General features: G+C 59.0%; 1 protein-coding gene across 1 annotated transcript in view; it reads left to right on the forward strand.

The window, feature by feature from the left end:
- The window catches only part of ITPK1 (inositol-tetrakisphosphate 1-kinase), a 163747-nt gene that overhangs the window by 140810 nt on the left and 3486 nt on the right, over nt 1-19451 (forward strand). The window contains exons 5-9 of the mRNA XM_065871440.1: nt 1748-1846; nt 2172-2212; nt 5888-6053; nt 11734-11801; nt 16331-16493. Coding sequence (XP_065727512.1) covers nt 1748-1846; nt 2172-2212; nt 5888-6053; nt 11734-11801; nt 16331-16493 — 537 coding nt within the window. The remainder of the gene's footprint in view (nt 1-1747; nt 1847-2171; nt 2213-5887; nt 6054-11733; nt 11802-16330; nt 16494-19451) is intronic.

Consider the following 19451-nt stretch of genomic DNA (forward strand, 5'->3'; position numbering starts at 1 on the left):
CTGGCCTGCCATGTGAGCCTGGCTCCTTGTCCTGGCCCTGTATGTGGCTGTCATGACCTTGGGCAAAGACTGCCTCTTTGGGCCTCTGTTTCAGCATCTGTCCCTGAGGAATACGAGTGCCCCGTGCAGAGGGCCTGCCTCGCCGTCTGCCAGGGCTCCACCCTCCCTGGGTCCCCGAGAACCTGCCATCACTGTGCGCCTGTATGGAGTTTGGACTTGGCTGGCGGGGGGCGGGGAGGGAGATTAAAACACTTAATGTTCCCTGTGTAATTCTTGGCACTGGCTTTTATGAGATATGTGAAGCTGGATCTTACCTTGGTTTCAGTGTTTTAATGTACTGACCTCCTAGCCAGCCAAGTAGCTAGAAGCTGTTGGAGACAAGCTGCTTTACTGTTTGCTTTCGGTTTGGTTTCCAAGTTTGTAGCGGGGATGGGGGTGTCACCCCCATCCCACTAATGCTCAGCCTTTCCCAGCTCCTGTGCTCAGAAATACAGGGTGGTCTTACCTCCTGGGAGCTGGTGCCCTGAGAGGTAGACTGAGTAGTAATAACAGACCAGTCATGCAATTTAACAATCAGTAGAGAGATTCAGAAGACATTTCGTTTTCCCACGAATAATCTGCTTTGCCCTCACTCGGTGTCTGGCACCAGGAGCGTCCTGACGAACAGAGCACACCCAGCTCCCAGAGCTTCTCAGAAAACCAAATATGCCTGGAACCCACAGGGTGAGCGAGCGCCCCTCCAAGAGCGGGGACTCAGGAAAGCAGCGGCATGGGGGTGGGGCCGGGGCTGGAGTGTGGTGGCAGGAGGAGGGCGATGCCTGTGCTCGAGTGTGGCCCGTCAGGGTGACAGAGGGGTCGGGAGCCGCCTCTGTTAGGTGGCAAGAGGCTGCATGCCAGGGGTCCCCGTGTGACCGCGAGCCGCTCTTTAATCCCCCCACCCCCCTCAGCGTCCTCCCCACGGGATTATTTGCAGACTTCTGAGGCGATGTACGTAAAGCCCTTGGCGGTGCTAGACCTGGGATAAGAGCTGCAGGGCTGGTGTCGTTCCCGTGATTATCATTGAGCTGATACTGCCTATGAAGGGGGAAGTCTTTCTTTTTTTTTTAACATCTTTATTGGAGTATAATTGCTTTACAATGGTGTGTTAGTTTCTGCTGTATAACAAAGTGAATCAGTTATACATATGTCCCCATATCTCTTCCCTCTTGCATCTCCCTCCCTCCCACCCTCCCTATCCCACCCCTCCAGGGGGTCACAAAGCACCGAGCTGATCTCCCTGTGCTATGCGGCTGCTTCCCACTAGCCATCTATTTTACATTTGGTAGTGTATAGAAGTCCATGCCACTCTCTCACTTCATCCCAGCTTACCCTTTGGAGGGTGAAGTCTTTATCGCCCCAGAACAGTGTTCATAGTTGATTGAGTGAAAATTTGAGTTACAAAACAGTACCTCGTTGTGGAGCTGTGTGTGTGTCACGTGCCCAAGTGTCGGCTAGGAGGTAATCGCAGTCGTATCTGTGACTGTGTCTGGTTTTCACTTTTAGTTGATCTTCAGCCTTTGCCGTTATCATGTGTTGGTTCCGTCATTACAGAAACGCTATTCGAAAATGTAATGAAAGTCTACGCTCTCATTCCCGGGGCATGTGGGTGACTGCGGCGGTGTATGGGCCATCAGATGGGGTGGGCAGGGGCTCTGAGGGGGCCCTGGGGAGAGGGCGGTGCTGACTCGGGCTTCTCCTCCACCCCCAGATGACAGGATCTGCTCACCACCCTTCATGGAGCTCACGAGCCTGGGCGGAGACGACACCATGCGGCTCCTGGAGGAGAATGGCCTGGCCTTCCCGTTCAGTGCGTATCGCGCCCTGAGCGCGCCACATGGGGGCCGGGTGGGTCTTAAACTTCCCGAGGGTGCAGGCAGGCCTCGGCTGCCGGGGAGGGCATGGCCCCGGGTCCCTGGGTTCCTGGGTGGTGAGGGCCTGGCCTGGCGGCGTCCGTCCAGCTCACCCGCGGGCAGGTGCTGGCCCTGGTCGAGTCCGTGCCGCCCTCCAGCTCCCACCTGCCCCTCCCCTGAGGGGCTGCGGGAGTTGTTGAGAGTTTCTCCCTGTACCTGCAAGGCTGGGCTTTGTGGGTGAATAACCTCGCTCACCCCTCTTTTTCTCTCCCCCACCCACAGTTTGCAAAACCAGAGTGGCTCATGGCACCAACTCTCACGAGGTGAGTGGAAGATGTGACGACTTGACTGCCCTGCCCCCCGCCTCCCCGCCCCGGCCATCCCCCTGCCCCCGATCCTTTCGGCTCGCGGTGTCTCTCTGGGAGCCCGCCTAGCCTGCTGCCGCTCCTGAGGCTGTGGCTTTGTACGCTCTCTCCACCCACACCCTGTGCCTGTCTTGTCTCCGAGGCCGCGATGGCTGTGTCTGCCCCCTTTGTGCCCGTGCGAGCCAGGCCTCCATCTGACCAGTCCTTTGGCCTGTCGGTGTCGGTCACTTCCTGCTCCGTGCCAGGCACTGGCCTGGACCCCACTGAAAAGTTGCCATCGCTGCCCACAGGGATGCCAGGCCTGCTGAATTTGGGAAGGGGGTGAGAGGAGGAAGGAGCACCCTACCTGCCGTGTACATGACTGCCCCACCCTCTCATTCATTCCTGTGTTCACCCAGTAGTCCTTCCCGGCCTTGGGTGCCCCGGGAAGGATGCGTAAGATGTGAGTCCTGCCCTGGTGGGGAGCACAGAGTCCCGGAGGCGGAGGGCACCAGCGGGGTGCGGTTGGGAGACTGAGCGGAGGAAGCCTTTTGGGAGCTAATGGCCGGGCAGGGGCTCTGCTGGGCCTGTTGCCGTCCTTAAGAACCATGCCTGGGACATTGTCTTCAGGGGCCCAGCCCAGCCTGGGGACCCCCTCATTAGGTGCATGGGAGGACACCCTGGGCTGTAGACATTTGACCCACCCAGAAGGCCCTGTGGGAGAGTCTGTCGCGGGCAGCCCCAGAAATGCTCCCCCAAGACCTATGACTAAACGTGGACAACCCCGGCGTTGCGCTCTGGAGAAGATGTATGTAGTGTCTTTATCCCTGGCGGAAATGTCTGTAAACAGATGTGTCCCTATGGTGTGGTATATGCTGTGATGGGGCTGCAAGGCCGAGGAGTCCCTTTGCTTGTGGGGGGGAACGTGAGGGCAGGAAATCCTGGCCTGTAGCAAAGGTCAGCTGTCTCCTAAGGTCAGGAGCCCTCGTGGAGCCTTTCCTGTCCAGGCCTGCCTGGGCTCAGGAGGGAGCCCCGGGAGGGAGCAGGAAGGCTTCAGAGCAGCCAGAATCGTGTCCCTGGAGCCCACACTCCCCTCGCTGGCACCAGCACCAGCTCCCCAACCTTCCACCTGGCCCTTTTCACCACCAAACGGTTCCTCTGTTGGTCGGTGCCTCGGGGTTTTCAGGCCAGAAAGGCGACTGCAGTCATTGGTGTGATTAGACCGGCCTAATGCAGAATAGGTCAGCCTGCCAGGAGGGAACCGCTTCTGCTGTTGACGTAAGAACTTTGGAATCACACCAGCCTGGGACCAGGTCTGGTTCTGAACACCACCGGCTGTGTGACTTTGGGCAGATTACCCAGCCTCTCTGAGTTTCCGTCCCTCACTTGTAACTGGGGATATGGTGGCTGTTGTGAAGGATAAGGGAGTTGCTGCATGTGCTGCCATGGGGCCTGGCCCAGGGAATGTTTGATACGCTGTCGTGGAACCAGTTGCCCTGGAGCCCACTGGGTCATTGCTGACGGGGCGGGGGTTCCGGATCGAGGTGGCCACCCTCCTCCAGGGGAGTCTTGACTCCATGGGGTCAAGCGCCTTCAGGGGAGGCTATTTCACCCCTCAGTCCAGTTATCCAAGTCTGGCTCCAAGGTGTGTGCCACGTCCCCCCCAACTGCCCCACCCCTGGGCCTCCCCCAGCCCGCCATGCGCTGTTTCTGGGAGGGGCTCCTCTGCTGGGTGGGGGTCAGGGACAGAGCCCTGAGATTGGGATCTGGGGTGTTGCAGATTCCCGGGGGGCTTGTGTGCCGCGGGCCGTCTGCCTCCTAGGAGGCTGTTAGCATCAGAGGGATGCCCCCTCTGGTGGGGCGCCCTCCGTGGCGTGAGCCTGTGGGTGGGACGCCGAGGCTCGTCACCCACCTCAGGGGTGCCCGGGGGTGCTGAGTGCAGCGAGGATGGAGGACACCTCTGTGCACGTGATGAGCTTTACACCGGCAAGGGGGCTTTCTGACCGGGGTCCTCGCCTGTACCCCAGTCTGCCCGAGCCCTACCTCGCTCAACTGAAATCGGGACTAGTTTGTTTTCATCTCAGGTTCACACGATGGTTTGGGCTCTTGTCTTGGCTTCAAGCTCGTGTAAGCACACACGTTTGCTCCACAGTGGAATACCGCATCCCCTCCTTTAAAAACAAAAACAAAAAAACCCCCCACTGAGCCGAAAGCTCGGAGGACCCCGAAGCTACCCCACGGTGGTTATTTTATTTATTTATTTATTTTTAATTTTTTTGGCCACACTGCGCGACATGCGGGATCTTAGTTCCCTGACCAGGGATCGAACCCGTGCCCCCTGCAGTGGAAGTGCGGAGTCTTAACCACTGGACCGCCAGGGAAGCCCCACCATGGTGGTTACTGATGCTTTTTCACAGGTGAGGAGAATGGAGCTTAAACAGGGCTTACGCAGCGAGTGCCAGGGCTGGGTCTTGAACCCGAGTATGGCTCTCTTACTTTCGTCAGAGGGCTAAGGAGATAAGCGCACGCGCGTACGCATACACACACACGCACTTTTTGTTTCCCCGTGTGGCCTGGATCTCTACTTCTGCCCCACCCAGCTGAGCACCAGGCACATCGTGGTGGTGCTCTGTGACAGTTGCTGTGAGAGGCAACAGCCAGTGTGGTGGCCAGCTGTCCAGCCCCGTTACCCCTCCCAGCAGCTCTGGGCCTCTGGTGGCTCCTTCCTGGGGCCCCGTGGACTTGAACGAAGCATTAGCCGTGGCCCCGGCACTGGCAGCTGACTGCAGTGGGCCCTGCCTCAGCCAAAGCGGGCAGGCTTTCTCCAGCCGCCCCTCTTCCCATCTCGACCTCAGTCCCCCGCCGGACCCTCCTGGTGGAGGCCTTTGTCCCCAGAGGATTCAGGGACGGGGAGCGGCACGTTCCCGTTCCTCACGTGCTCGTGTGGCTCACTCAGTGTGTAAGACGGCAAGGCTGGGGGCTGTTGGACCCCAGCCCATTCTGGGCTCTGTCACTTTCCAGCAGCCACTAAGTGCCTCGGGGCCTCAGTGTCCTCATCTGTAAAAGGGGCGTGGTGTCGGTGCCCACCTCGGGGGTACATCGTGAGGGAAACACCAGGTGGTTCATGCAAAGTGGTTAGAACAGGGCCGGGTGTGTCATGAGCGCTCAAAAGGCAGCACTTGTCATTATGCAGGCTTGGACCCAAGGCCTCCCAAACCCTGATCCATTGTCTTCCGCTTCCTGGCCCAGCCACCTGGCCCCCTCCCCACACCACCACCCCCCACCCGACCAAATACTTTGTGGAGGAACCTCTAGGAGGTCATAAGGGTTAAGTAGTACACAACCCAGGGGGTCCCATTCCCTGGGTGCAGTGTGAGTAGTGGAATTACGCAGTGCACAGCCAGCTCATCCTTCCATGGCGGGCCTGATGGTACAGGATTTCCAAACCCTCATAGCAGGCGTGGATTGATCCCCAGGTGTTCTTCTAAAGTCCCCCTCCACTCACCCTGGCTTGAAACTCTTCTTGGGGAGCCCTTGTGCTACAGGACCAGGGGTGGGCCTTGGTGGCAGTGCTCTGGACAGGTGACACACCCCGTGCCGGAGGCTGAGGAGGTGGTGGATTCTGACCAAACCCTTGGCCCCCTGTCTCCCCAGATGGCCATCGTGTTCAACCAGGAGGGCCTGAGCGCCATCCAGCCGCCCTGCGTGGTCCAGAATTTCATCAACCACAACGCCGTCCTATACAAGGTGTTCGTGGTCGGCGAGTCCTATACCGTGGTCCAGAGGCCCTCGCTGAAGAACTTCTCCGCGGGCACATCAGGTAACTGAGCGTCGCGCCATCTCTGGACGCCCTGAGCTTAGGGGCGTGGCTGGAGCACGGCACCAGCCGCCAGTTTCTGGAGCGGGGAGAGGTGATCTGAAGGTTGGAAGAGCTGTGTCCAGTAGGTAAAGAGGTCTTGGGGCACGCCAGGTCATTGTAGGGGCTCCGTCTGTCTCAGCTACCATAAATTGCAGGAAGAACCTGAAAGCTCTCTGCCCCCAGGCCGCTTCCCGGGGCCCCGTGCGGTCATGAGGCCCACAGGGAACATGCTGGAATGGATGATGGTCCCTTAGGCGAAGCCAGGGAGGGGGAGGGAGGGAGGGGCCCCTCCTATTTTGAGGACCAGAGCGCTGGCTGCTTTATCACGTCTCCTTTTTGCAACTGGGAAACACTGAGTTACCTGCTGCTTCTGCAGCCGCTGAGGTGGACGCATGCTCTCTTCGGAGTCAGCACACAGGGCGCAGGACTTCCCGGCTGTGGCACCCCGGGCAGGTCAAGGGTGGCCACAGTCAGCCTGCCGGGTCCCCCACAGGGCTGAGGAGCGCATCGGTGAGCGTGTTTTGGATCAGTGGATAATGGTCCTCCGTGTCCCTCAGATGTCACGCAGTGGTGGCATTGCAGGGTTCTGCCAGCGTTGGGGCATCCGAGGGGGTCCTCTAGGGAGACTGAGGGGCTCCACGCGCTCAGCTTTTCTTCAGCTGCTCACCAGCTGCAGGTGACCCTTGGCCGTTTCAAAAACTGACACTAAGATAAGGATTTGCTGGTATTGGGGCCGCTTAAAAGACTGTTCTAGTGGTTCTGGAGGTGTCTCTAAGGCAAGTTCCAGAAACCTTTGGAACAGTGGCAGTGTCTCTGGAATAAGCACGGTTTTCCAAGAGGACCCCTCAGAGGATGTCTGGTTGCCCTGGTGTGTTTTGCTCTCACTCACTGTGTGTTTCTCTCTGGACGGGAAACCCGCCATCACCAGATGAAATGTCCAGGCTGCGTTATTTCCCTCTGAGCAAACAGATGTGTCTTCCTAAAATCCCTCTGTGGGACTGCCTGTCACCATCCGCTCCTCATGGCTTCAAGCCACTCCTCTGTTTTTGTTTTTTTTTTTAATTAATTAATTTATTTATGTCTGTATTGGGTCTTCGTTGCTGCGCTCAGGCTTTCTCTAGTTGCGGCAAGCAGGGGCTACTCTTTGTTGCAGTGCGCGGGCTTCTCTTGTAGCAGAGCACGGGCTTCAGTAGCTGTGTCACGCGGGCTCAGTAGCTGTGGCTCATGGGCTCTAGAGCGCAGGCTCAGTAGTTGTGGCTCACGGGCTTAGTTGCTCCGCGGCATGTGGGATCTTCCTGGACCAGGGCTGGAACCCGTGTCCCCTGCATTGGCAGGCGGATTCTTAACCACTATGCCACCAGGGAAGCCTCAGGCCACGCCTCTTGACTGAAGTCCAGCTGTTCGCATCCTGTCTCAGCCGTTCTTCCCATTAACGCAACCCAGAGAGCAGACACTTTGGAAATGTGTGTCTCCCTCCACTGCCCTTCTGAGTGCTGGCGGGGCTTTTGGGGCATCCCGGTGCTCACGCTCGTCCTTCCCTCTACCCACTGGGCTGATGGAATGATCTGGGGGGGGGACCGATGTCAGGACGGGTCTTTTTGTACGTGACTGTGTACTGGCAAGAGGCATTCTTACCAATTATGGGCAGGATGAGGCTGATGTTCTTTTAAGCCTGTTTATATTGTTTCCTGATTTTTAAACATACGTTTTTTAAGTCTACGCAAAATGTATTAAGGGAAGAGTAGGTATGCCTTTTTATTTATTTTACCAAAAATCACTCCATCTCTAAAAGAAATATACCACGTGGTTTCCTTCCTTTCCACATGAAAAGTCCCTCTTTTCCTTTCCTTTTTCTCCTGGTTGCAAAGGCCTGGGCCAGTTTCCACCTGGGAACAACTAGTGGCTGGGCGTGAGCTCTGTGTCCCGTGTCTGAGGACAGGGGCTCCGCATCTGTGTCTTCTCATGGCCATTCCAGGTTGCCAGTTTACCATAATATGCAGTCTGGGGCCGAGTAAATCAGTGGAGAAACACAGAGCTAGCGGAGAAGTGTTTATTAGGCCCAGGCGAGCTGAGTGATTTTCACTGTGTCCATCCCTCCATCCCCAAAAACTGATTCTGTGTCCACTGTCTTCAGGGCATCACACCAGCTCGTTGTTCTTTTCACGCGTGTGTTCTCTTTCTGGATGAGAAGCACAGTGTGACAGCGGCTCTTTAAGCTGGACCAGTTGAGCAGGGGGCTTTAGGGCTCTGGCTTCTTTCCAGCCCCCTCCCAGCTTTCCAGTTCCCATGGCCCTGCGTGGCGGGCTCGCCGGCCTCCCCTCTCCATGCAGGGAGATGGAGGCTCCTTGAGTGGGATTCTTTTGACCTGCAGTGGCGATGAGGACGCCAGCTTTCCCTCCACAACTACTGTGTTCTTTTGATTCTCAGATGTACTTTTGGTTTTCACCTGTTAGCATCTCTGAAGTCAGGTGTGTCTTACGGCCACAGGCCTCTTGCAGTTGCCTCTGCTGGAACTGAAGACACATTTTTACAGAGAGGGTTGAGGTTGGCCTGTGCCAGCCCCAGGAACACATGTTCTCTGCCCTTGGTCCACGGTCTTGGGGAGACTGCTCCCCTCTCACCACTAGTTCCAGAGTCACAGTGGGTGTGTTTCTCTGCTCCCCTTTCTGTGCAGTGGGTTTATATCTGTTTCTTTTCCTCTGCGGGCACAACGCCTTTGTTAGACTCTGCACGTGGGCCTTTTTTTCCTTAGGGGTGTGTATATAAAGGAACGACACCGCTTACCACATAGAGCAAGGGTCAGCAGGCTTTTTCTGCAAAAGTCCAGAGTAAGTGTTTCCAGCTCTGTCATAATTATTTAATGCTGCTGTTGTTGCCTAAGAGCCGCTGTAGACAGCATTGTAAGCAAATGGGCGTGGCTGCGTTCCAGTAAACCTTTATTTACAAACACAGGTGGCGGGCCAGATCTGGTGATCTTGCATCGAGAGGCCCTCAGGTGTAACAAATGCCCTGTTTCCTTGCACCTGCTAGGCGCTCAGCCCTGGGATCCAGCAGGGAACTAGATAATCAGCCAAGGGTCCTGCCCTCGTGTGTTCATCTTCTAGCGGGAGAAACTACACACCAGGGAAGAAGAAATGAAAGGACGAATTGTGGCAGCACAGATGAGGGACCGCAGAGGAAACAGTGGGTCCTGGGACACCGCTGGGTGAGGGGAGCCACTCGGGCAGGGCAGCCGGGGCCGGCCCCTCTGCGGAGCTGATGCTTGCATGGGATCTGGGAGGAGACCTGAGCCACGTCTGCAGCGCCATGACATGCTTTACCCCCACCCCCCGCCAGAGATGTGAAGATTAAGCAAATGAAGCTGAAGGAGGTGTGGCCACAGCTCACAGCTGCGCCTCAGACCCTCTGGGATATTTGGGTGCTAAACTTGTCACTTACTCTGCTTCTTTTGAACCTCTTTTTCTTGTCTGTAAATTGGGGACAAAAATACCCATATTCCTCTTATCGCCTCCCCTCTCCTGTGGGCGTTCTTGGTGGTTCTTCCCGGGGCTCCGTGTGACTCGGGACTAGTCCAGGAACAGAGAGGGGATGGGCCCCCCCAATCCAGGGTGCACCTGTGATCAAGGTGCAAGGGCCCAGCCAGGCTTATCTTCAGGGAACTCGGTGTCCTGAAGCTACCCAAGGAAACTGGCACCAAGGGATGCTCTGACCCTTTCTGACCCGTCTCGGCTTCCACAGTCTCCTGGTTCATCAAATGGCCGGAATCCGCTCCCACTCTGTCCGGCCCCTACTCAGGCTGCACATGGGGAGGATCTGAGTAAAGGGCAGCTCTCCCCTCCCTGCTAAACAGTCCTCTGGCCGGGGCTCCCAGGTCAGCGTTAGCCAGGAGGAGAAACGAGTCTCCTTTGAAATGGTCCACACTTTCGATCTTGCCACAAGAAGCTGTTGGGTGACAGCTTGGCTGTGTCCACCTGCTCCGGGTGGCCTTTCTCTCCCCAGGCCTGCTCTGCCATCCTGGCGATTGCCCTTGGGTCCCCCAGGGTGGGTGGGAGGCGCCCTGAACTCAGTAGGACTGGGCCAGGCTGGGCTACAGGCTGAGAAGGTGGGCAGTGCCTACAGAAGGCCGGAACGCCCATCCCAGCTGCTCCGGGCTCTGGCCCGTGGAGCTTGCCACCCTCCGAAGGCTCACTCTTCTTGGCTGTCGGCGCCCAGGAGTCGAGGTCGGTGGGGCTGCTTGGCACCAGTCCTGCAGGGTGTTTATTTTCCCCAGGCTCCTCCCCAGGACCGTCTCTCGTGCCCCCTGTCTGGACTGGCTCTGGTCGGAGCGGTAGGAGGACTTTCGGGCACACCAGGGCGGCAAGGGGCCTGCATGCCCCGCTAGCGGGAAAGATGCCAGGTACATCTCAGCGCCTACCTGCTCAGCCTCCGCCCGAATCACTTCCTCATGCATGATTGTTGCGGCGCTGTAATCCTGGAGGTGGTGGGGGGCGGGCGTTGGCAGCCAGAGCAGGTGCCTCCTCAGTCTGGCCCCTGGCACACAGCGGTGCCCAGCCAGGGCCCTTCCCGGCCTGCGCTTAGAGGCCTGGGTCCCAGGGATGAGCAGTGTGTCCTGGGGGACGGGAGCCGTAATGCCCTGCCAGGAGGGACTAAAGCAGAGGCTGCTGGGGCCACGTTGGGGCTTGTGGCCCGTGCCATTCTTGGGGTGGGGGGATCACAGTGTGATGACGGCCTTTACCAGATCCCAACCCCGAGGCTCGTGGTTTCGTGCTTCGTGCATTTGTGTACCACACTTCCAGCTGCTGGAGAACGTGTTTCTGACCAACTGACCTGCCTTTACTCTCCAGGGGGTGAATGAGCAGACCAGCTGCTCATCGCTCCCAATGATCTTGGGATTGATCTGCCTCTCGGGTGCCCCCATGGGACCGAGGGGGCCCAGGGGGCAGTGGGAGCAGAGAGGGAGGGGGTGGGAGATGTGGAGGGTATTTCATGGGGCTGTGCTAACTTCCAAAGCCAAACTGTATGCTTTCTTGGATGGGTCCTGCAGAAGCCCATGCTCTGATTTCCGATTTTTTCTTTAGTGGGGAAACAGCAAAACCCTTTGTATTTTAAACACTCACGTGCCAAGTGGCAGCCTAGCCGTTTCTCAGCTGCTACCCTGAAAAGGCATTCCGTGGGCAGAACCTGGAGGGGAAAGCTGGATTAAATGACATCAGTTGACCTCTTGACTCTGGGCCTTTGATATGCACATTGCAGCATTTCCCACTCACTTAGCCCCCTTTCTGGTGCCGTGTCCGTAAGACACTCTAGACACGCTTTGGGGAGCGGGGGGCCTCGGGTATTGGGGAAGACCAGGTATGGTTGTGTAAGACGAGAGCAGAGGCAGAGGGGCAATCATCAAGCCGTTCATTTTTATACGGGAAGGAAAATGGAAACAGGAGCCCTGCCTGGGCGTGCGGGTCTCCATGGCGTCATGTCTTCCTGGGGTGGGTAGGGAGGCCCAGGTGGCTGCCGCTGGACGCTGAGCCTGAAGGCCACTGTGGCCTATGGCTGGAGTGGTGCTGTCCCCTGGTGTCGGGTGCTGGAATCACCGTCCCTGCCTTGAGCTTCTAACTCTGGCTTCTTCCTGTCTTTGCTTTTTCAGACCGTGAGTCCATCTTCTTCAACAGCCACAACGTGTCCAAGCCAGAATCGTCATCGGTGCTGACCGCGGTATGTCCCTCCCGCCGAGCCCTGGGTGTGGGGTGCTTTTGGCTGTCCAGCGGGGCAGGGTGGCAGGACCTTCCCCCCAGCCCAGGGACCCAGGGCGGTTCCAGAGACCCCTCTTCCTCACTTGCTTCGGGCCTTCATGCCAGTGGTCATCACAGCCACACCCACTCGTCGCTGGGCCACTCCAAGTGGATGATTTTCTAACTCTCCTCCTCCATGAGGAAATCCCCCCAACCGTGAGGAATTTGAAGTCCTGCTTTCTAATCTGCCTTTTGCCTGATTTAAGAAAAGGGAGCAGCACCACCTCAATTTTCCTTTTTCTTTCCTTGCCCACGTGAGTCCAGGGAGCGTTTGTTAAGAGCCTGCCGTGTACGTCTGGGGCTGCTGGGGTAGTTCGCGGTGGGCAATGGGCTCGGGGTTGCTGTTCAGCGAACGTCGCTGCGTGTCAGGCTCCATCCTCGATGCCCTGCGGCCCAAAACAGCCTTGCAGGGGTGGACAGACATCCCCACTTTCCTGAGGCGGGAGGGCCGTGCTCAGCCAGATTCACAGGGCTCCCCACTCGGGGACAGAGACGCGATTTGACCTCAGATTAGTCTGATGCCAAAGCTGGGTGTTCCGGGAATTTAGGATTTCTTATCCCCCTGGCAATTGCTGAGCAGTTAGAAGTCAGCGCTGGGCCACCCTCTGCCGTTCCTCCGTGTGTCCTGAGAGCCAGGGGTCTCTGCCCCCACTGCCGCTGAAATGAGCCCTCTGCCAGCTCTCCGCTCCCCTCCTGGCCATGCTCGGAGGGTTTGCCAGTGTCCCATCCACAGCAGACCCCCACCTCTAGGCCTCACTCCCCTTCGTTCCAGGTTAGGGCCTCCTGTCCCCCACCCGAGGCCACCTGTGCTTTTCTTGTCTGTTTCTGGTTCCTTTGAGGAGCCAGCTGTGTGCTGAGGGTTCGACAGAGCACAGGCGTGGAAGGGACCTGGAAGGGACACCAGCGTCCCTCAAGATGTTAATAGACGTTTCCCGGGAACAAGTTTTGTGGTCAAGGATGCTTGGAGAACAACCGAGATTTTAAACAGAACCCCTCAGCGCCTGGCTATGCACATTATAAGACATAAATAGGTGTTCTGTGCAGGAAAGCGTTCTGGTCTCGTAAAAGCTGCAGAAGCTTCAGGCTGGCCCAGGTCTGCAGGGCGTCTTCCCTGCGAGGCTCTCAGACCGTATTCGGCCTGTGACTCTTGGAGGGGGTTGGCATTCCGCGGACTTGCCGAGAGGCTGTCCCTGCCGCTTCCCTGGCACAGAGCAGCTCTAGTCACCGCTGGGCTGTTACCTGAGGGTCACTGTGAGGGCCAGAAGCAAAGACCTTCCTGGCTAATCACCCACCTGCCATTCAGCCTGCGTCTCTGTCTGCCACGTGGCAAAGGTCAGCCTGCAGACCCTGCGGGGCCTTCTCCACCTTTAGGCACTGCTGCCATCTCCCCCTTCCCCTCAGCTCATGAGTGCTGTGTGGGGATTCCCCCAGGGCTGGCAACGTGGAAAAGAGAAGAGGGAAATGCAGGCAGCCGTCCCTTTTCCACTCGGGATGTCAGGCCCACATGCACAGACAAGGCCATTCCCAGACCTGGGTGTCCAGACAAGCCCTGCTCGCTGGGGTCCCTCCAGTCCCCATCTCGGCCTCGTGCAGGTGCCGGGAGCCCTGCCCTGGCCTTGAAGCCCTTCCTCCCTCCCTGGCCAGATGCTCCCAAGGGTGGATGCAGCTCCCACACCCAACTGGCTGCCCCCCCAGACACAGGGTATTGGTTAAGAGTGTGACACTGACAGGACTGCCTGGGGTCAGACCGAAGCTCCACAACCTTCCAGCTGTGTGGCCTCGGGTAAGTCACATTGCCTCTCTGAGCCTGTGGGGTGGTGGTGCTCGGGGCGTCCCTAGATGAAAAGCGCCGTGGCAGTGTGTGCAGTAGGTGCTCGGTCAGTGTCAGCTGTGACTGGTGACGGGGGACCCGGGGGGTCCACCTGAGCACCTCTTACCACCTCCATCGCCTCCCTGTTTCAGACAATCAAAGGGCTCCAGAAGGACTTCTGAGATTCCTTAGCTGAGCTGAGAAAGTGCTTTTATAAGCAGCGGGGTCACGAGGCTTTGTAACAGAGCAGCAGCCATTGGTCCCCTTGCTGCCAGGCCTGAGCCACAGGCCTCACGGGTGAGCTTCGTGGATCCTCACCACGGTCCCGTGGCGGCAGGGGTGTTCTTATTACCCCGTTTCCTGGGGCGAGAAAACAAGACGCGGCAGGGCCCGTTATGGCTCAGGGCACGCAGCGGGGACTGGGCAATGCCAGGCGTCCTCCCAGGGCTGTGACTCGGTGAGGGACCCGGGCCGCAGGACCAGTGGCCAGGCTGCTGACCCGGGCTCAGGCAGGCGCCTGTCACGGAGAAGCTAACGCAGACGCTTAGCATCTCCCCTGGACGAGGCGCCGAGGCAGCGGGGTCATGGGCGCTGTTGGGGGTTGCCGCCTGCTATGCAGAGCCGGTGGATGTGGCTTTCACAGTAGCGCACGACGGTGCCCAGTTGTGGGGTCCCTGCCCTGCACGTGTCTGGGAGTTCCCCATCAGCCATTCGGCCTCCTGAGCTGGGGGTAAGCACCACGTGCCCTGGGTACCCAGGGCTCTGTCCCCAGCCCACCTGACCCAGCCTCACTTCGTGTCAACGTTAGTCATTTGAATGTGAACTGTTCGGTGGCTTAAGTACATTCACAGCGTCACGCACCTGCCACGTCTGTCTAGTTCCAGAGCATTTGCATCACCCAAAAGAGAGTCCTGTACCCGTTAAGTGTCACCCCTCATTCCCCCTCCCCCCAGCCCCTGGCAACCACTGAGCTGCCTTCTCGTCTCCACGGCTTTACCTATTCTGGGCCTTTCCTGTTAGTGGAACCGTACCGTACGTGACCTATTGTGTCTGGCCTTTTTCACATAGCCTGATGTTTTCAAGGTTCATCCACGTGGTAGCATTGTGAGAGCAATAGTCCATTGTGTGGGTAACCCATTTTGTTTATCCAGTCATCTGTTGATGGACATTTGGGTTGTTTCTACCTTTTGCCTATTGTGAATAATGCAGCTATGAACAGTGGCATACAAGTTACACACCTGGGGTGGAATTGCTGGGTCACGTGGTAATTCTCCATTTAGCTTTTTGACCCAGCTTCTGTTTTAGTTCTGATGGGTGAGCTCCTGGGCTTCCCCTTTGGCCCCGAGCCCACAGTCCATAGGACTCTGCTATCCCCTGAGCACCACATGTGAGCCCTATTCCGGCTGACGTGCTGCCATCCGTGGCCTGAAATGCAAGTGGAGCGGCTCCTCCAGCCGGGCATGTGCTGTCCCCATCACATCAATGACCTTGTGATTCCTCCCAGCAGGCTGGGATGGGGGCCTCGCTGGCCCTGTTCTGCGGATGAGCCGGCTGAGGCACACGGAGGCCAAGTACTTTCCCCTAAGACCACAGGGCTAGGAAGCCACGGTCAGGATTCAAGTCCGGATCCCCCGGACTTCAGTCCTTCCCAGGGCGGTGTTCTACGCTTGAGCCCATGAAGACTTGTGTGCCTGTCCCAGGCCAGCTGTGATTAGAGCAGAAAGCGAGCGGTGTCAGCGGGAGGCCAAGGGACGGCCCCACGAGCCCTGTGGAAGCTTCGCTAAAAGCTGAACTTGGACCCGGGAGTTGGGCGGCAGCAGCAGAGTAGACTCTTTGGGGAAAAGCCCGCTGAGCGTGAGTTAGTGTGGCCACACCAGAGTTAGCGGCTCATCCGGAAGGGGAGAAGTGTAAGCCCCACCCAGGAGCCCTGTGACCACCACCCGCCCCTGCCTACTTCCGGCCAGTAAATGAAGGCCAGTCCACGGAACCTATCACCTCACAGCCTTGAGGCTCCGGCAGTGGTGGGCCAGTGCGGTGATGCTGACAGAAACTCCCCCCGCTGCCCGCCTCTGCCCTAACCGTTCCAGCTGCTCCCAGCTCTCTCCTGTGGGTTCTTACCTCTGCACCTTTGCTTCCACTGTGCTCTCATCTGGGTCCCTTCCCCCCACCCCCCTCAATCCTCCCCATCTTCAAGGTCCAGCTCACAGGCTTCCTGAACCACACAGTCTTCCTGGGTTCACAACAGATTCTCCCTCCCCTTCCTCCTTGCTAAGAGGCTTGGGTTTTACAGGCTTAAATGCCTGGGTCCAAATCCAGCCCTGAGCTGTGTGGCCCTGGACCGGCCCCTGACCCTCTCTGAGCTTCAGCTCCCCTGTGTATAAAATGCTGATAACGGTGCTCGCCTCCCTGCTGCTTATGAGGACTAGAGGTCACATACGCTGTATACCTAGCAGCTGCCCAGCCCTTGGCAGGACTTGGAAATGGCCATCCTCGTGCTGACTCTGGTGGGTCTGTCCTGTCTCTTGCCTGCGGGTAAGGCCCGGCCTGTGCCACCTCCCTGGGGGGGTCTCTGTGTGTGGCAAGGCGTGGAGCCTCCCCACCCGGGGCCTGACTCGTGTGTGTGTATATGTGTGTGTTGGCAGCTGGACAAGATCGAGGGTGTCTTCGAGCGACCGAGTGACGAGGTCATCCGGGAGCTGTCCCGGGCCCTGCGGCAGGCACTGGGCGTATCGCTCTTTGGGATCGACATCATCATCAACAACCAGACGGGGCAGCACGCCGTCATCGACATCAACGCCTTCCCAGGTGAGCGGTGGGGCCGGGCACCGCCTTCACCGGTCTGTAGACTGACAGCCTTGGGCGGGTGGTGGGGGCCGGAGAGTCAGGCTGACCAGCTCCATCCCTCACTGTCTGGGGCCCAGGGTCGGAGCAGCCCCCGCTCAGCCTCAGCCCCACCTGCCAGTGGGTTTACAGGGCGCGTAGTGGGCCTGCAGCTAAACACGTGTTCTTTCCCCTGCCTCTCCTGGCCCGGTGCCACCAGCAGTGGCCTTTCCGGGCCAAATCTCAGCTGACCTCTTGGGCCCTTGTAGATTTAAAGAGCTGAAAGGACACTGGAGGGCATATAAATCCCAGTTTACACGCAGGGAGGGAGGGAGCAGTTGTCCCAGGTCATACGGCAGCGTAGTGGCAAGGCCGTGCTCCTCCCCCCACCCTGAGCCACCATGCTGGGGACACGCTCGGATCCGGCCAGCTCCCCGCGGCTGGGGCGTCTGCTCCATGCTGTCTGCGGCAGCCCTGAGGCGGGAAGCGCTGCCGGGCCTGCTGCCCCACCAGGCTCTGCCCTGCACCCCTCAGATCCCAACTCAGGGAGGGGCTCAGTGGGAGACATCACCCGAGAACCCTCAAGGGGACCGTTAGCTTCAGCAGTGATGGTGGTGGTGGCCCTGGGCTGAGCTACTTCACAGAGACACGTGCTGAGGCCAGGCGACTCCCCATCTCACGGCAGGTCAGGGACAGTGCTGCTTCGCTCCCTCTGGCCCAGAGCAGCCTGGGTGCTTACCCTCTCAGTGGGCATCTCTGTCTCAAGGCCGTGGCTCTTGCCTTTATTAAGCACCTGCTCTGGAGGTAGAGCCATCGTCACTGCTCAGTGGATATGAAGAGAGGAAGCGATTCCCACCCTCGGGGAGGCTAGCATCTCACGTGAGAGCCCTGCTAGCAGGAGGGCACTGCGCAGTGGGCGTCTGCAGGGAGCAGGAAGCCCCCGTGCTTGGGGAGCACCGGGCTGGGTGCTTGACGCGTGTCCCCTGCGCTGAGAGCATGTGGGCCAGGCCCGGCCAGCACCACGATTCACAGCCAAGGAAACCCAGGTTCGGGGGAGGCCCCTGCTGTCTCTGTCATGCAGTTTGTCGAAGGCCCACTGCATTCCCCAGCTGCTCCAGACAGTGCGGGGCGGCGGGGGCCCTGCCCTCGGGGGACGGGGGTGCCACGGGCTCCTCTGTGAAGCGGGAGTGGGAGCAGGGCCTGGCGAGAAGGGAGGGAGCCACCCCTAAGGATCGCCGACAGGGCCTGCGGAGGGGGACCTGTGGCCTGAGGCCTCGTGCAGCAGGGAGGTCAGAGGGGAGCCCACCGTGTGGCCGTTCACTCTGAGCAAGGTGGCGCGGCCGTCTGAGGTCTGTGTTCGTGAATAGAAATTGAGGCCCTTTGGGACAATGGCCTATTTCTCTGTAGTCACCGTGGGTGCAGCCTGGACGGAGAGGTGGGTTTTTGATGAGCGAGGGTGACGGAATGAGAGAGCACAGGGAAATTGAGGCTGCATCCGGGGAACAATTATAATAAGTCAGGATCTAAATCAGGGAGGACGTGGAGGGAACGACAGCGAAAAGGTGGCTGAGTCAGTGGATTGGGGGGACCGGGCAGGGCAATGCCCGGCTGGTGGGGTGGCGGTTCTAGAAGGATGGGGGGGGCGGGGAGGAACTCTGCAACTGAGCTGCGGATTTGTGCTGGGTCCTGAGTTGGACCTGCCCAGTCAGCACCTGTGCAACTCGGGCCGGACATTCTGAGGGCGTCCTGGGTGTTCAGAGAAGGGACGGCCACTGTGAGCCAGCGTGGATGGGGGAAGCCAAGAGGAGGCCCCTGGCGGGCCAAGCCTGAGTGATGGAGCTGAGCCCTGAGGAGACTGTGAGGGAGCCCGGTGCTGAGTTAGGCCCCGGGAGTGTGTGGGGCTTGGGGCCCAGAGGAGGCGGTGTCCAGGAGACGGGCCGCCTGGGGCCCCGCCCTCTCCCTGCCGGGTTCACGGGCCTGGCTCTGGAGTCCTCCTGGTCCTGGGCCCCCTCACCCTGTGCCTCGGGCCATGGGTGTCCGGTAGCAGCCCCGCCACCCAGGCTGCGTGCTCGGCTCTGGGCAGTGGTGACAGCAGTGGCCACCAGTGGTGCCCAGCCTGCCTGGGGACCTTTACCCCCAGGGTTTCATTTCATTCTCACAACCACACAGCGTGCAAGGGACCATCAGGATCTCCACGTACTGCCGGGCACGTGGAGCCAGGGGGCTGGGCGACACGTCCAAGGTCACATGGCTACCGGTAGTGGGGCTGGGCCTGGGCCCTGGGCCCCTGCCCTGAGGCTGCCTGCTTCTTAGCTTGAGTCGTGGGTTCAGATCCTGGCTGCGCTCACCATCTGCTGAGGCGAACCTCCGGATGGGGCGGCCTCAGCGTTGGCTCGTGCACAGCGGGACCACTTCTCCCCTCCTAGCGGAGGAGATGGCGTGTGCCCAGTGCCTGCCCCGCAGCGCTCCTTCACGCCTCAGTCCGCCCTCCCCAGGCTGCGTGGAGCCGTGGGCCGGGCCTCGTCTGGGGATGGCAGAGCTGTTGCTGAGGGAACAGCTCATGTTCCTTGGTGGCCTGTCAGCGGATCTCAGCTCTTCTCCCCTACTCGCATCTCTGCCCTGGAAACCCAGCAGCACGTCTGCCGATGGGCCGTGACTGCCCTGCCCTTCACCCCCGGCCCCAGGGCCGAGGAAGCGCCCAGTCCTAGAGTGGGGCACCCAGCACCACATGTATTCAAGGCACGGGTGGCACCAAAGGGCCTGGTTCAGATCCCAGTGCTGCTACTTAGAGCTTCGTGTCCTTGTCTGTAAAATGGAGATAACCCTCAGGTCCCGCTCCCCGGGGGCTATAAGGATGCCACGAGCAAGGAACGCGAAGCATGTAGCCGGGGGCCAGCACTTGGTGAGCCTGGATGAACGCTAGCCCTGGACATTGTCATCATA

Source organism: Phocoena phocoena, chromosome 2 (genome assembly GCF_963924675.1).
Source record: "Phocoena phocoena chromosome 2, mPhoPho1.1, whole genome shotgun sequence".
Taxonomy (NCBI): domain Eukaryota; kingdom Metazoa; phylum Chordata; class Mammalia; order Artiodactyla; family Phocoenidae; genus Phocoena; species Phocoena phocoena.